Source organism: Trichogramma pretiosum, unplaced genomic scaffold (genome assembly GCF_000599845.2).
Source record: "Trichogramma pretiosum strain Unisexual culture from Peru unplaced genomic scaffold, Tpre_2.0 scaffold1, whole genome shotgun sequence".
NCBI classification, from domain to species: Eukaryota; Metazoa; Arthropoda; class Insecta; order Hymenoptera; family Trichogrammatidae; genus Trichogramma; species Trichogramma pretiosum.
This window is the reverse complement of record NW_019641703.1, coordinates 5,961,309-5,977,685: the sequence shown is the minus strand read 5'-3', so window position 1 is coordinate 5,977,685 and position 16,377 is coordinate 5,961,309. Positions and strand designations below refer to the sequence as shown.

General features: G+C 40.1%; 2 protein-coding genes across 2 annotated transcripts; both read right to left on the bottom strand.

The window, feature by feature from the left end:
- Positions 1 to 377: 377 nt before the first annotated feature.
- LOC106653909 (eukaryotic translation initiation factor 4B-like) lies at positions 378 to 5,046 on the bottom strand. The gene is made up of 7 exons (XM_014373570.2): positions 4,925 to 5,046; positions 2,768 to 2,881; positions 2,391 to 2,686; positions 1,351 to 2,295; positions 1,004 to 1,263; positions 863 to 929; positions 378 to 777 (listed from the first exon to the last, which is right to left on the bottom strand). Exons 1-7 carry the CDS (start codon positions 4,932 to 4,934, stop codon positions 715 to 717), a joined length of 1,755 nt encoding a protein of 584 aa, XP_014229056.1. The 5' UTR covers positions 4,935 to 5,046; the 3' UTR covers positions 378 to 714.
- A 3,026-nt stretch (positions 5,047 to 8,072) lies between these two features.
- LOC106654002 lies at positions 8,073 to 9,302 on the bottom strand. The gene is made up of 4 exons (XM_014373689.2): positions 9,225 to 9,302; positions 8,876 to 9,141; positions 8,589 to 8,786; positions 8,073 to 8,515 (listed from the first exon to the last, which is right to left on the bottom strand). The coding sequence occupies exons 1-4, from the start codon at positions 9,247 to 9,249 to the stop codon at positions 8,090 to 8,092; spliced, it is 915 nt and encodes a 304-aa protein (XP_014229175.2). The 5' UTR covers positions 9,250 to 9,302; the 3' UTR covers positions 8,073 to 8,089.
- Between the last annotated feature and the right edge of the window lie 7,075 nt (positions 9,303 to 16,377).

Genomic DNA, 16,377 nt, shown 5'->3' with positions numbered 1-16,377 from the left:
AGTCTTTACAATTCATTATAGAAATAGACGCATTAAGATTTATAAAATAGTTCGGATACAAATGATTAAGGGCCCTCTATACACACTCAGTCGATAACAAGTACGTAATTATTTTGTACCCATTTTTTTTATTCTCTGGTCAACCATTGAACTTGAAACTTTGTGGGAGTGATTATGAAACTTATAAAAATGTGCCTCTGGAGCCAGTTTTCAATTAAATGACCGCTACTTTCAAACAAACTTGATGTTCTATTATCCCCCTTTTATAACCTAAAAAGTAACGTATTCTCAAACAATTAGTTAAAATGATTTTATTGAACATTTTATTAAAAACTGGCTCCAGAGGCACATTTTTATAAGTTTCATAATCACTCCCACGAAGTTTCAAGTTCAACGGTTGTCTAGAGAATAAAAAAAATGGGTACAAAATAATATCGGTATGTCGGTATTTGTCCCTCTGTATAGAGGAGCCTTAACAGGGATTCCACAAACCAGGAAAACGGTACGCCGTTCACCTGGCTTGAATTGAAATCTAGATGTTACATTTTTTACGTTCATGTTTACAAAAAATTGATATAATTACATTATTATGATTATTTTTAAGGATCATTCAATCATAATCACTGCTGTCAAATTTTTCTTCTCAACAGTATAACGACAAATTTTAACGAAATTAGCCGTAAGTAATGGAACAGCGGCATTTCGCAAGCGCGCTTATTCCTCATCGGGATCAATGTCATCGGGCAACATCGAATATTTGTTGGACGCTATGAAATTCTGCAATTATAAAAAAGAAGAGTTCAAAAAATGATCTTAAAAAATTTAGAGTACTAAAATACATGCTTTAATTATTTATACTAACCGGAGCAGCGTCTTCTTTCGCCTTTGGCATGCGACTTATTTCATCTTCAGGATCCTTCTTCTTTTCTCTAAAAATTAACATAATTTATAAGTAAATGAATAAATTTATTTTAATAAAATTACTCGTATAAAAGTCACTTACTTTTCAACTCCGTCCTGCGGAGGAGGTCTTGAATCATTGCGAGGACCTCTTGAAGCATATCCGCCGCTTCTACCCCGTGATCCATCGCGTTCTCGGCTATCTCGACTGTCTCTACTGTCTCGGCTGTCTCGGTGATCCCGATTATCTCGGTAATTTCTCTGTCTGTCATAATCACCCGAGCGGGACATTTGACGTCCACCAGATGACCTATCATCAGGGCGATTCTCGTTTGATCGCCAAGTTGGTCGACTATTTTCCTCCTGTAATAACGCAAATGCAAATTATAATTTCATTCATTTGATGAATCGTATTCCTTCTTTACTGAAAAGTATCGATTGTTCACTCACCCCATTGCGACGACCCCATGTTCCTTCTCTTGGGCCAGATCTTGGAGCAGCAGCAGCCCCAGTACCAGCGCCTTCTTTTGATTTTTCAGATTCCACCTCCTTGGCGCGGGCTTCGGCACTCTTGGCGAGACGCTCTTCGATTTCGCGTTCTCGCGCGGCGGTGTCCACGGGCTTGGCAGCGCCGAAAATGTTGGCTGCTGGCACTGGTTGCGACGCTGGTCGCGGCTGAGTATTGTCCTCATTGGCACCTTCTGGTTTAGCTGGGGACTCGTTGCTGCTCGGAGTAGAGGCGACCGGAAGATCTGACGCCTCGATCGGCTTTGTTCTTGGCTGCAGGGCCAGTTTCGGCCTCGTTCTTGCTGGCTCTGGGGCGGCGGCGGCCGACGCTTCCGGGCCGTCAGTGGTGCTTGGCGGCTGCTCGCGAGGCGCGTTTCTCAAGTTGCTCCAACGTTCCTTGTCGTCGTCATTATAGTTGCGACGAGAGCCAAATCCGCCGTCGCGTTCGCGATCGCGACTGCCGTCACGGAAATCACGATTGTCACGACTGTCGCGGTTGTCACGACGGTCCATTCCGCGATCGCGGTCACCAAATCTGCTCCATTCCCTTCCCTCGCCTCTGTTCTCCCGCATAGCGGGCCTGGGTCTGTCAACGCTCGAGTTTTCGCGTGGTGCATCACGCCAGTTACTTGGTCTCGACTCATCAAAGCCACCGTCACGTCCCTCATCCCTAGCACGATCGCCACCGAAGCGACTTCTGTAGCCTCCGCTACGCTCTTCCCTATCGTCCTGATTGTCGTTCGACCTGGCGCTTCTCCAGTCGCCAGTTGTGCGTTCGGGGTCGTCATTGTAGTCACGACGTTGATCACCCATGCGACTGCCCATGCGGCGGCGGTCGTCGGTTGTGTTGTTCGATAGCTCAATACGCACTCTGCGGGTTTTCAAGTTCTGTAAAAATAAATCAATCCATGATTAGTAAACGAAATATAAATTACAATTAGTATCAACTGAGACAGTATTACTAGTTATACAAATCAACTTACCGTATCAGCCATATTCAAGGCATCGATCAAACTTTTTCTATCTTCAAATGTTACGTATCCATAACCCTTCCCTCGAGATGAATCTTTCGGTAAGCGGATTTCCTGTACTGCCATTTCAGCGAAAAATTCACGCAGATCTTCATCTTCAACATCATAAGGAAGATTTGTGACATAAGCACAGAATGGCCCATGTGTTGGTACAAGTTCTTCATTTACGCTGGTATCGCGAGCCGCTCTTGGAGCAGTTGGTAAAACTAGTGGAGCAGTAGGACGATGATGACTCACGTATCCACAATCTGTCAAGAAAAAAAAAGTTTATTAATAATCTATTCAATAATGTTCTCTTTTTATAACAAAAATTGTTTATCAATACTTACAATCATCGTCGTCTTCTGTGGCATCTGCCCAACTAGTTTTTGTGGCAGGTGCAGCATCTCCCAAAAACTCATTGAGGGGGATGGCTTTTGCTTTAACCTTCTTTCCTTTTTTACCTGTGAAATAGAAAAGAACAATTAGGTTATAATACTGATAAATGGAATTTAAAGCAGGGGCATCTTTATTTTTACTGCAAGTAGAGGCTATGTTTTGAGTTCGAGAGTTACTATTTCAGAATTTTAAATGTCAATAATTGATATAGATCTCACTTATTCAAAAATGTAATAAGAACGAATTCTAAGATGAAACATTCATTGTGGTATTAAATAATTAAAAACTGAGTTGGCCCTAAATTAAAAGATTGAAAATTTAAAGTCTAGACGAGTTGATATTGGTAAAATGGTTTCAATATGCTCTTTTATGAAACGTTTTAAAATCGTGCTCAACTTATCCACGTATTTAAAAATTATTGTTATTAACAAATGAATATATCCAATAATAGGCAGAATAGAGCTTCATGGCTAATTGATAAAAATCAATAAGAAATTGTTGATCATTCAGAATTTCAATCCATGGCGCAGCCATTGCGCCGAGTCAACGCTTTAGATTCATAACTCGCCTCTAGTTACGCGTTGTGTCGAATCGTATACGAAACGTTAAAAAAGCTACAATCATTATCAATATTATCATCGTTCGCGCATACGTTAAAACTTGTGCGAGCTCGTCCCTCTCTCTCTTTCATTTTAATTAAAATATGTATGTATGTATGCCCAAGAAGCAACAGCAGCAGCAGCAGCAGCGGCGGCACGATGATGCGGTCATCGTCTCCATGTAGCGACCACGAGCTCGTATTAGGGTGGCGGCACCAGTGAATGAATGGATTCACAAAATTATGCTTATAATCAATTGATTTAAAATCTAAATTTGCATTAATCCCTAGCGTGCATTCAAATTTGTGTTCATTAGGACTTATTTCATGAATAAAAAAATTGAAATACATGAAAAATAATATTTCATAAAGTTATAAATGATATAACTCAATAAAATGGGGTACCCCAGTGAATGAATGGTAAAGAACCAATTAATGAATACTCTGGACCCAGTGAATGAATGAATTATATTATGAGAGAGCATTGACAGGTTGAGAATTTTATCGACATTATGTCCAGTTTTTTCAAAGTTTTTATTTTACGTTTTTATTGTTCGTTTCGGTTTTAGCCATCTTTAATAACTAGTTTAAATTAAGTTAAAATTAGCTTATAATTAACCTAAATCTAAACGATGTACGCACTGCGCCCTGCATGCATCGTCTGCGACCTAACCTCAAACGTTGGCGGGACGGCAAAAACATTGTCTTTTCATTTACTGGTATCGCGCCATGCCAAGTCGCATTATCCCAGTAAATGAATACATTCATTCACTATCGACTCTATATGAATTTTTGTGAAAAAGTGAAGCTAGTTTAACTAAAACTGATCATAGTATTTCAAACTTCAAGCATCAATAAAATAAAAATAATTTTTTGACATGGGTTAAAATTTCCTTTCATATTTTAATTTTAATCTTTTCTTGGTCATTCATTCATTGGGGGTCATTCATTCATTGGTGCCGTCACCCTATAAGAAGCATGGCCATGCGTGTGTAATATGGGTGTGCTGCTGCTGCTGGCTTCGTGCGTGCGTGGCGATGACCGACCACATGTGTCGACGATGGGTGTGCTCTGACCAAGTCGGGAGCCTCGTTCTTTTTTGATCAAATAAATAAAAAATGATTTCATCGATCGAAGTGCCCGGAGTCGGTAGCACGCCGGGGCTCAAGCTAATGCTCTCTCGTTAAAGCACATCATGGATATACACACGTACAGAACATAACCGCCTATACGTTCGTCGTCTCCCGCTCAAGCCCCTATATGAGGTTAGGATACACGCACGGATCGCGACTTGTGGTCGAGCGGCCACGAGCGTGCACACAGCTCGCGTACGACGTTACCGCGCACAGAGCAATTCATACGTCATTTTTAATTGCAAAAAAATAAAACACAAATCGAAAACAACAACACGCATGCACGGTCCGAAGCTTCGGCTTACAGTCATCCGTTATATTATTGTTATTTTAAAGATAAAAAATGAAAAGAGAAAGGAAAGAATGAATTTACTAACCACCCGACATTGCAGCTGAATCAAGACGAAACTCGTTGAACGAAATAAGAGATGCACAGGCGTCGCGTGGTTCACAGAGCAGTAGCAAGCCCTGCACTGCCGTGCTGCTGTGTGCTGCCTTCAATCTCAATGGCTGTACGTTATACGTACACAGAACTGTGGTAGTATTAGTGGGTATATACGTGTGGAGTCGTGTATTATAACGTATCGGCTAGTCGGTTAGTCTAATTCGCAGGCGCGCCGCGCACCGGCCGCTATCGCTCTCGGATTTTTCGGAGTTCTCTACTCGAGGGCGCCACGCGACGGGCGCGCGCGGTCTCGCGTCGAAATTACTTCGCGGGAGTCGCGCGCTGGCGCCGGTATTTGAATAGCAACGTTTGCGGTGTATTTCGATGTGTTTCTTTTTTTTTTGGCACGACTGTTTAATTTTTTTCGGAGATAAATCGTACTTTTATCGATCGATATCGGAGGGGTAAACATCGTGCGTAGAGAAATTCGAGGCGGAATCGTGTAATTGGAGAGAAAGTGGCAAACTCCAGCTGTTTACATTCAGGGGGGAGGCAAAAGCCGAGCGCTTGTTTACTCGATATTGATAATATCGATCGAAATAACGCGCGTGTAATCGATGCCCCCGTGCTACTCGTGTTTCATATACTGTGTACTGCAGCGTACCGTGTGCGTGAAACAGATTTAAAACACAATACTAGTGTTTGAGAGTCGATGATTGAACTTTCAATTTAAATCGCCTCTTTTTTTCCAGAAATCATGATTACAATGGATTTAAAAATGGTAGTCATAAAAATGAATAAAGAAAGTACGTCGTTGCTAGTGTTGCTTTCCCCCAAGCAACTCGGTACGCGTCACCTTTACCGACGCGCTAAGAGAGTCCCACTCCGCTTGAATATGCACCAGTCACTTGTTCAGGGCAATGCATATGGGCTAAGCCATAGTTGGCGTGATGGTCAAAACATTTTTCTTTCTTAAATTGTGTACTTTTGAAGAGTACACTGAAAAGTGAAAATTCTAAAAGTTTCAGCCCTCTAGGTCCAACCCAATTGGATTTTCAGGGTCTGAAAGTTGAATTTTCTTTTTCTGCTGATATTCTGCTTACAATTCTCATTTTCTAGGGCTGATATGAAAAAATTGTTGAATCATGGTTTTTAATGTAAAATTTGATGTAGAATTCAAATTTGTACTTAAAAATCATATAAACAAGTTGAATTCCCATAAAAATGATATTTTCATGCATTAATCATATAACTGTGCAAAAATAAACATGTTCGACGAACATTGTTCGTACCCAGCGATATGGCCAACATTGTAATATGTTCATCGATACATCAAATTACAAATTCTGATAAATTTTGGTTATCGGTAGACAAACAGAATTCATTATTGGGCTTAGTATGAGTCGAAAATCAAGGAAAATTAGAGAAAAACCATGTTTCTTGACTCATATTAAGCTCAATAATGAATTCTGTTTGTCTGCCGACAACCAAAATTTACCAGAAGTTGTAATTTGATGTATCAATGAACATATTTCAATATTGGGCATATCGCTGAATACGAACACATTTATTTTAGTACAGTTATATGATTAATGCATGAAAATATCATTTTTATGGGAATTCAACTTGTGAATATGATTTTTAAGTACAAATTGGAATTCTACATCAAATTTTACATTAGAAACCATGATTCAATAATTTTTTCATATCAACCCTAGAAAATGAGAATTGTAAGCAGAATATCAGCAGAAAAAGAAAATTCAACTTCAAGACCCTGAAAATCCAATGGGGTTGGACCTAGAGGGCTGAAACTTTCAGGATTTTCACTTTTCAATGTACTCGTCAAAAGTACATAATTTAAGAAAAACAATTTTTTTGACCATCACGCCAACTATGGCTTAGCCCATATACTTATGTTATACACGCGTTGATTCGTTATATATACGAAATACCATTTACGTCACCTTCCATACGCGCATCTACCTGACTGCTACCTGATCGGCGTTTGACATTATTCTATAGAAATGCGAGCATAAATAGCAGAATCGAGAGAGACAAAAAAAATCTGAAATAAAATGACTAACTGACAGACAGCGCGTAAATTAAGTTTTTTCACAGTTTTGGTGGTTCGTTGATTTGATCTTAAACAACGGCTACTGCAGTGAGTGCACATTAGAACGCTTTGACAGTCAATGTCAATTCTCTAGTTTTGCCAACGTTACGTCAAACTTTGATTGAAATAATAACTTTTGTATAGAACGACAAGAATCAGACTAATTCGAAATCGGAGTTTTTTATAAGTTTGAATTAAAGAAAATCAGTACAAACGCGATTTTTTCTTATGTATCGGGGTGGCATGGGATCAATGGATGTTTTTCAAAAAGGTATCGAGCTTTACGGACACACTGACACCCTCGATGCTCTGATTAAGTTAAATGTAAAATCGAGGGAGTAGTATAAGCATACGATTAAAAGATGAGTTAGAAGGTAATAAAAATTATTCAGATTCACGTACTTAGTAAATTAGTTAGTGCGTTTTTAACTCAACATGTTGTTTCATTCAAACTTATGTATGTTATACTTATTAAAATCTTTAAGGAATAGTCTCAATCCAATTTAAACATTATTTTTAAGCGTTCAAAGCAAGATTTAATTCAACAATTTATTTTTAATGTTTTGCTTATTTTCAAGCTTTAACAATCTGTTTCTCAGTTTCAATCAAGAAATACTTTGCCATCTTCATCTAAGTGCACTCAATATTCATTTCATTTTATACAACTGGGTATAACGTTTTGGAATTACCTTTCGCAAATAATCTGATACAAAATCTAATTTAAAATTCGAACTTGATGAATTTCAGTTCATCCGTTAAAATTGTTTTATTAATATGATGGTATTGTGAAAAAAAAATTGATCCATTAATAATTATGATTATTATTATTATTAAAACATCATAAGAAGAAATATTCAAGTTTGCAAAATATGTCTATAATTACACTTATAAGTTTAAGAATATGAAGGTTTCTAAACATTATACAAAAATCAGAATGTTATTAATTTGAATGTTATTAATATGATTTAAATGTATTGGTCATTTGTAATAGATGATAAAAATTATTTCAATTCATAAAAGTTCTGCCCTCTGGAAAAATTATTTTTACTTGGAACAAATGTTATCGAAAGGTACAGTAAGACCATAATATTTTTCAAAAATCTCGTCAAAAACATTAAGTAACATACATCTAGCTAAACTGGGTTGTGGTAGCGCGTCAGCTAATTTATTCATCATATCAGCCATAGTTTGTATTAAATTTTTATTAATAGCATGTTTTTTTTCATGACGTTTTGCTCGAAGAATCCTTTCTATTAATGGATTGATCCTCTCTATGAATTTCATTTCTGTCCTAAATGTTCTGATTTCAAATCTCATTTTTTGTTCCATGAAATCTTGATCTACCCTTTCTATTATAAGAGGAGACCAATCTTCCTCATAAGCAATGCATTTGCATAAGAAATTAGTATGTAGTGATTTTCTACGCCTCAGTGGAGATTCATAAAAGCAGTTATTGTATGAATCTAAAAGCTGTAAAATAATTTGATAACCTGATAATCAGCTGACTTGAAAAATATTTATAACAAACAATATTGATGAATACCTGAGTTCCACTAGTAATTGGCTCTAAGGCATAAAAAACATACTTCAAATCATCTGAAAAGCATCTCTTGATATTGGGTGCACAACTGTTATCGATCATACTACTGATAAGACCCATGCAAAATCCTCTAGTTCTTGTGCTCCTTCCAGCCAGGTGATAATGAAGTTGTAAATTACTCACAGCAGTTACATTTGATATCTAATGAATAGGAAAATAAACGAAATGTAAGAGTAGATCTAATTATGTAGTAAAATAAAAAAATCATAATTGAAAAATGTTTTTCTTACACTATGAGAGTTGAGAGCACTTATTTTTACCAATCTCAAGAGCAAAGATGCGATAAAAATAAAATCTTCATTCTTTAAAAAATCATCATATTGCATATCTTCCCATTTTGCTGAAAAGAAAGATGTGTACTTTGGCAGACAAATTAATGTTTTAACGGTATAGACAGTTAATAAATAATTTATTTTTAATGGTAAGTCATAAGACAAACTCATTACTTTCTTGAATGAATTAATTTTTAGATCAGGATTGTCATTCACTATTTCTGCTGTAAAATAATGCCATAAAAATTAGATAAATTGAATTAATAGAAACATTAAATAATAATAATACATTAAAAGTTATGTTTACCTTCATTGTTTTCAGAAATGTTCATTATTGATTTTAGCTCATCAATCGTTTGATAGTCTTTTATTAACGTTATGATAAATTTAAGACTCATGTGAATTGATTTAGGAACTTCTGGATCACATAAAATGAGATATGGTGTTATTGATCAATTTGATGATACTCTTCCCAGGCCATGTTTCTACATTTTAGAGAGCAAAATATGTAATCATGACATGTTTCACATGGGATTCCAATCTATGCAACTGATAAACAATGTGAACAAAAGACGTATTGATTGAAAAAATGTGGTCCAATCATGCAAGGTTTTTCCACGAGTACTAAATCGCCTGTTTTAAAATCAGTTTTGACATATAAGCCTCTGTCCATATTTTTTGTTGATTTTATTTCAACAAAGTCAAAAGGATCAACTTTCTCTCTATCATTTATAATTTGATTGCACTCTGCTTTTTCCTGTAAGAACTTTTCATTCTGAGGTTTGAATTGCTTCATCGATGACATTGACGATTTGGTTTTTTTAATGATATCCAAAACATGGGTTGTCTCTTCAGTACACGCTAAACCCAAAAGAGTAATTTTCGAACCTCAAAAGAGTAATCAGCGCGAATTACTCTTTTAAAAAGAGTAATCTAACGCAGATTACTCCTTTCACTTTCACCGTAGAACTAAAAAGAGTAATCTGCGCGAATTACTCTTTTAAAAAGAGTAATCTAACGCAGATTACTCCTTTCACTTTCACGCTAGAACTAAAAAGAGTAATCTACGCACGTTACTCTTTTTTGAAAAATGCCGAGTGGGCACTTACTCTTTTTGGTAAAGATTACTTCGCGCATAAGAATATTGCGCGCAGATTACGGTCTTTGAATATTAAAGAATATTTTTTATTGTATATTGATTCTCGTAGCCAGTGAATGAAAGGTTTCAAAAAAGTTTGCTTAAATTTAGCTTTAATCAATTCGTTTTTAACATATTAAAGGCTATTATTCAGATCGATTATAATAGTAAATGTCTTTCTTTATCGAATAGAAGTTTTGCAGAATGTTTTACTTTCGACTTTCTTTAATAAAATAAGGGAAGAAAAATACACGATGCACCAGTCAATGAAGCTTTTTTACCTTTTTTTAGTAATCTGCGTTAGATTACTCTTTTTAAAAGAGTGATTCGCGCAGATTACTCTTTTTAGTTCTAGCGTGAAAGTGAAAGGAGTAATCTGCGTTAGATTACTCTTTTTAAAAGAGTAATTCGCGCAGATTACTCTTTTGAGGTTCGAAAATTACTCTTTTGGGTTTAGCGTGTAGATAACTTTGATTTTTCAAAAATTTGTTCAATCTCATTCAATAGATCATCTTTCATTGAGGAGCCAAGAGCAGTCAGACATTTTACTTTTTGACAATATAGTTTCAGCTTCATCTTTGTGGAATCTGACAATTGTAAGGCTTTATCTAAACTCTCTATAGCCTCATTATATTTATTTACATGCATTAATAAATATGCACGATTACTGTAAGCATACATAAGTTCTTCAGATTTACTGGGAGCATAAGCTATGCTTTTGTTATAATAATACAAAATCATTTTATGATCTTCGCCAGTGTGTTCTTTCTTTATGTAAATGTCATTGCCTTTTTTCGGGCTTTGATCGATTCTTCTGCATTTTTCAGAATTTAATGAATTTTTCTCATTATTGTATTTCCGGTGAAATTAAAGCTTTTTTTTATAATAATACAAATTTAACAGCCATGAAATCATCGCTCATTTCTATCATTGCTGCGTGTATGAGCACGCTCCAGTCGCTGTTCGAACATACTGAAAACTACTAACCGAGGCCGAGAAAAATTGGGAGAGAAAAAGATTTCTCTAAATTCAGCGCGCTGAGCCGTTTCTGGAAATTAAATACAAATTTTCAGTAAAATAAATTAATTAATTTTATCTCAAATATTTACTCACATTGATCTAATGGCGCGCGATCTTATATTTTCTAGCGTGCGACCGGTGATATCCATATTTCTTAAGTAATCTCTGATCGTTGCTAGAACATTATTTTCACCGAAGAATACGTTACATTTGAAAAACTCTTTAATTTTGTTCAGTAGGTTCTCTTCTAATCCTTGCTCGAGCGAAGGACACAATTTATAATATGCTTCAATTACTTTTTCGTCTTCGCCGCGATATATTTTGTTGTATTCTTCGTGGTCTGCTGCGGGATATAACACGTATTCAACACAGGCAACTAGTAATATTCCTGAATTTACGTAATACAGCCTCATGCTTTTCCAAAGATTCAAGGGGTGCAAGAATAGAAATTTTTTGAATTCTATTAATAAGTCATCAGTTAAATTTTTATTTTCAAACGATGTGAAGACGAGCGAATCAACGCTCTCAATTTTTCGTCGTCTTCTAGGTCTTCCTTTGTTCTGAAATCACGTATTAATAGGCGTTGGTATTTTATCAAACTATCACTATGTACGCGGCTGGTAAAATGAATAACGAAAGTAGACATTTCTGCCATAATGAATGAAAATCGTTGACTTTAATAACAATTATATTAACGAGCTCTGAGAATAATCGCGGTTCGATCAGTACGGACAGATACACAAACGTACATTTCGTCTAATGTCAACATTGTATTCCCATGCTCGTATATGGGGCAAATTTCCTGAAGTATTCTAGCGCTTTGCCGCACGGCGATTTTTGGCCAAATCACTCAATTTCTAACTCGCTGTAAAAGTATCAAAACACATCTCAAAAAAATAACTAACTAGTGATTTCGATAGGAGATTTTCTCAGCTTTCCGATGGTGACATTAGATTCCCCATAATTTTCCATTTTCTCCCGGAAAATTGTCCTCAAACATTCAGAGCTCAATATCTCGAAAAACGCTACTTTTTTGCTTTTTTTATTGTTCCAATCGAAAGATGAGATCTTTTTACGTCGGGTATGGTAGTTTTCAGAGTGTATTTTTGGTGAAAACTAAGGAAAATACGGGAGGTTTTAGTTAGCGCTCGGTCGCTCGGCGCGATTTTCAGCCTTGCGCGGCTCGCTATAACTTGTAACTCGCTCTTATGACATAGAGATTTGGCTGGAAAAATTAATAAACATAGTTTCGATAAGAAATTTTCTCAGCTTTCTTATGGTGTAGTCGGATTTTCCCATAATTTTCATTTTCATTAGAAAAAGTAGAAAATAAACCTTCAAGTCAATTTTTTTTCTCCATGTTATTCAAATGGGAAAAAAGCTGAAGCGTGTGGCACTATCTAGAGTTAATTAATCGCGGTCGGACAGTGATTTTCTTTCATTGTGAGCCAAATGATGAGCTTTCAAGGGGCGAGAGCGAGGATTGGAGCAATTCGGGAAATATATCGATATATACACTGTATATAATGTGTTGTATACATCTAATGGCTTTAATTGTAAAATTTATTTTCATTAAAATTTAAATGTTTCAATTGCACTAAATTAGTATATTATTATGTGTACTATTACGTGCCTAGGAAGCGAAAAACTGCAAAGCCTCAGAGCACGTGTAATTATCGTCCGAGGCGAAGCCGAGGTCGATAAACATAGGCACGTAATATACTATTTCTTAATATTTTTACTTAAGGTGCCTTGTTAAGAAATATACAAGTGGAGATCTTTTACTTCATTGTATACACGTTTGCTCATCAACAAAACGATCTAAACTGTTCTTTTTTTAAATTTATTTATTTCGATTATACGTAAAATATACAATATAAGACATGGAAAAATACTAATTATCGTCATCACTCGAGTTCTGGCCTGCAGCAGCCAAACAGATGCGCCACAAATCTCCATTGGCTGACTGCTCGACGATCATATCGCAGCAGAGGATCGGCAGCCGACATCGTATCAGCTCCATAAAAGGTTCCAATGTCCATCCACTGTAAAATCGTCTCAATACTTTCTCGCACAGACGCAAGACGCAAACCTCCTTGGCTCCTTCGGGCAACTCCATAAATTCATCGTTCGCGTAGGCGACACGGCGGTAGACCGGGGCCAGTTGCGCCGCTTCTTTGGGTCGTAACTGCATCAGATCGTAGAGAGACAGAGCAGAATCGATCGTTATTTTCTCCGCCTTGTCCCGCAATTCCTCGTCGTCGTACCACCTATTTTCGAGATTCGCCGACGACTCGTCGAACATCCCGTTCTTGGCAAAAAATTTCATCACGGTATATGCGTCGCTTCGGTCCAGCTCGTATCCCATGCTCTCCAGGAGCTCGACGACCAGCGCAGCACTCGAGGCCGGATCCAGCTTGAAATTTCGCCAGGCGCCGGCGTCCCATCCCTCGAAGGCCTCGTCGAAGCGACTCGAGGCGGGGAAAACGAAGTCGGCCGGATCCGCTCCCCTCGCCAAGAGTGCCTCGACGTTCCTCGGCTGGAGACTCGCCACGGCCCATTGCAGCGGTGTCAGGCCCTCCTTATCTTTGGCGTCGACCGACAACGTCTCACCTAACTCGTCGCAGATCTCGAATATCAGCTGCACCGAGCCGTCGTCGTCGAGCTCGCGTCCCCCGGGGGCGGCCCTCTTGCAAGCCGCGTGCAGAGCCGTCGATCCTCCACTGGTGTCGGTCAGGTGCGGATCGGCGCCTCTCCGAAGCAGAGACTCGGCCAGCTTCTTTCTGCCGTGGGTCAGAGCCAAGTGAAGCGGTGTCCTTCCCTGATTGTCCCGGGCGTCGATCGGCACCGCCCAACTCCGGAGCTCGAACAAGTGCCTCGCCGTCCTGTCGGCTTGGTCGTCGCTGCTGCTGCACCGAGCAGCCACGTGCAGAAGCGTCGAGCCCTCGGCATCGACCTCGTAAGGATCGGCGCCTGCGGTTATCAGCAGCTCGGCGACCAATGCCCTGTTGTAATTGTCCTTGCTCAGAGCCAAGTACAGCGGCGACCTGCCCAACTTGTCCCGGGCGTCGACCAGCACCTCCCGCAGTGTCTCCAGCCGATTCTCGTAGTAGGCACAGTACAGCATATACAGCCAGTGATCGCTCGGGGCGCCTGGAATTTCCGGCCTCTGACAGATGACGTGCAGCGACGTCGAACCCTCGTCGTTGGCCAGATTGGGATCGGAGCCGTGCCTCAGCAGCTCCCTGGCCCAAACCATCCGACGCAGTCTCAGCGCCGAGTGCAGCGGCGTATCGCCCGACTCGTCTCGCGCGTCGAGTTTACCCCTGCATCCGTCGATAAGCTCCTGGAACGGCTTTGGCAAGTGGGAGAAAAAGTCGTCCTCGCGGCGCACGGCGCAATGCAGAGGAGTCTCTCCGTTGACGTAGTTGGCCAGGCTCGGGTCGGCGCCTTGGCTCAGCAGCAGCTCGAGCATCTCCAGGTTGCCCGAGCGCACGGCCAGGTGCAGCGGCGTCTCGCCCAACTTGTCCCGGGCGTCGACGTTCAGCCGCTTGTCCGTGCACTCGTCGATCGTCTCGAGGAAGAGATCCGCCGGGCCCCTGCCTTGGTCGCGTCTCTGGCAGAGATGGTGCAGAGGCGTCAACCCGTTGTCGTCGGCGGCGTTCGGATCGGCGTCTCTCTTCAGCAGCACTCGGAGGATCTTCGGCTGTCGGTCGTCCCAAATTTCGAGCGCCTGGTGCAGAGATGTCTTGCCCTCCTTGTCCCGGGCGTCGACCAACACCGGCCTCGGGCTCAGCTCGAATACCATCTCGGCCAAATCATCGAATTTCCTCTTGGCAGCGAGGTGCAGACACGTTGCGCCGTCCTCGTTGGCCCAATTGGGATCGGCATCTTTGCCGAGCAGCGACGAAATCACTCGGGGCTGATAATGTTCCACGGCCAGATGAAGCGGCGAGTCGCCCGTCTCTCGCCAAACGACGTTCGGATCCTGACCGGCCTCGAGGAATTTCTCCACCATCTCTTGGCAGCCGTACTTGCAGGCCACATGGAAATGCGTCAATCCAGTTTCGTCGCGGTAATTCACGTCGCAGCTGTCGTACAGGCTGAACAGATCGGCCACGAGGTAATCGTGGCTAGTCTTGGCCGCGCAGAGCAGCGCCGTGGAGCGCAGAGCCAGTGGCTTGGCTGCGTCGTCGAGCTGATCGGGCTCGTCCCTGTAGCCGGTCGAGATCACGAACCTCACGAGGATCCCCAGGTCGATCTCGTCGTTGCCGCAATTCACGTACTCGATCGACTCGCGAACGAGCTGATCGATTTCCGCGCCGCGAAACGCGTCCCGCAAATTCGGCAGTCGGCCCTTCCAATCGCGGATCAATGAATAAAAGTCACGGAGGAAATTGCGTCGCTCCGATTGGATCTCCCAATTAACCTTTTCTCGCAATTCCCTGAGTTTTTCCTCGTTGACTTGGCCGTAGTATTCTTCGGAATCATAGTCGTCGAATGTCGCGTTCATTGTTTAGCTTAATTGCACTTGCACACACAGTCCGTAATTTGAGATATCTTTTCGAGTTTTTAATATAACTTGAGGCGCACTTTTTCTTGTTTTCGCTGCGGTTGATGCGATCTTGACGCTGTGGCGACTTAACGTGTACTGATGAACAATGTAACGATCTATTTACTGCGCGTAGTGTATAAAACACGTGTAGGCGATGCAATGAGAGATGGAAGTAACGCGAGTCATGTTCAGTAGAGAAGGTGAAAGTGTAGCATAGAGATGTGGTGGAGGCCACATGTACACGCCTACTTCACTTGATTTACATCTTTCTAATCGTTTGATTGAACGACTCCATCTGTTCGTGCATAGGTGAAGTTTGACTGAGAAACTCGTACGGATATGTGTAGCGCGTGAAAGAGACAGATAGAGCCGTTACAATATTAGGCTGCGTTCACCTGAAATTGTATTCGGTGCGTGAAATTCTATCAAAAGTAAGCGCAGGTAGAGAATAATATTTGAGTACGAGTATTGTCTTTTACGTCGATACAAGACTACTTACTTATTCACAGTTCGTCACAATAAATAGAAGGATGCATTGGTATAACTTACGCACCAACATGGATATCAGTAGGAAAAAATTCAGAATACTTTTTGATATTTGTCAGGAGCCATTTACACAGGAAGGTAGCATGATAAGACATCGAAATGCGGTGCACAATGAACAAAAAAATTAGGCTTGTGACAAGTGTGACAAGAAATTTGAGTTCCAATGTAATTTGATTAGACACCAAGTATTATTACCGTATT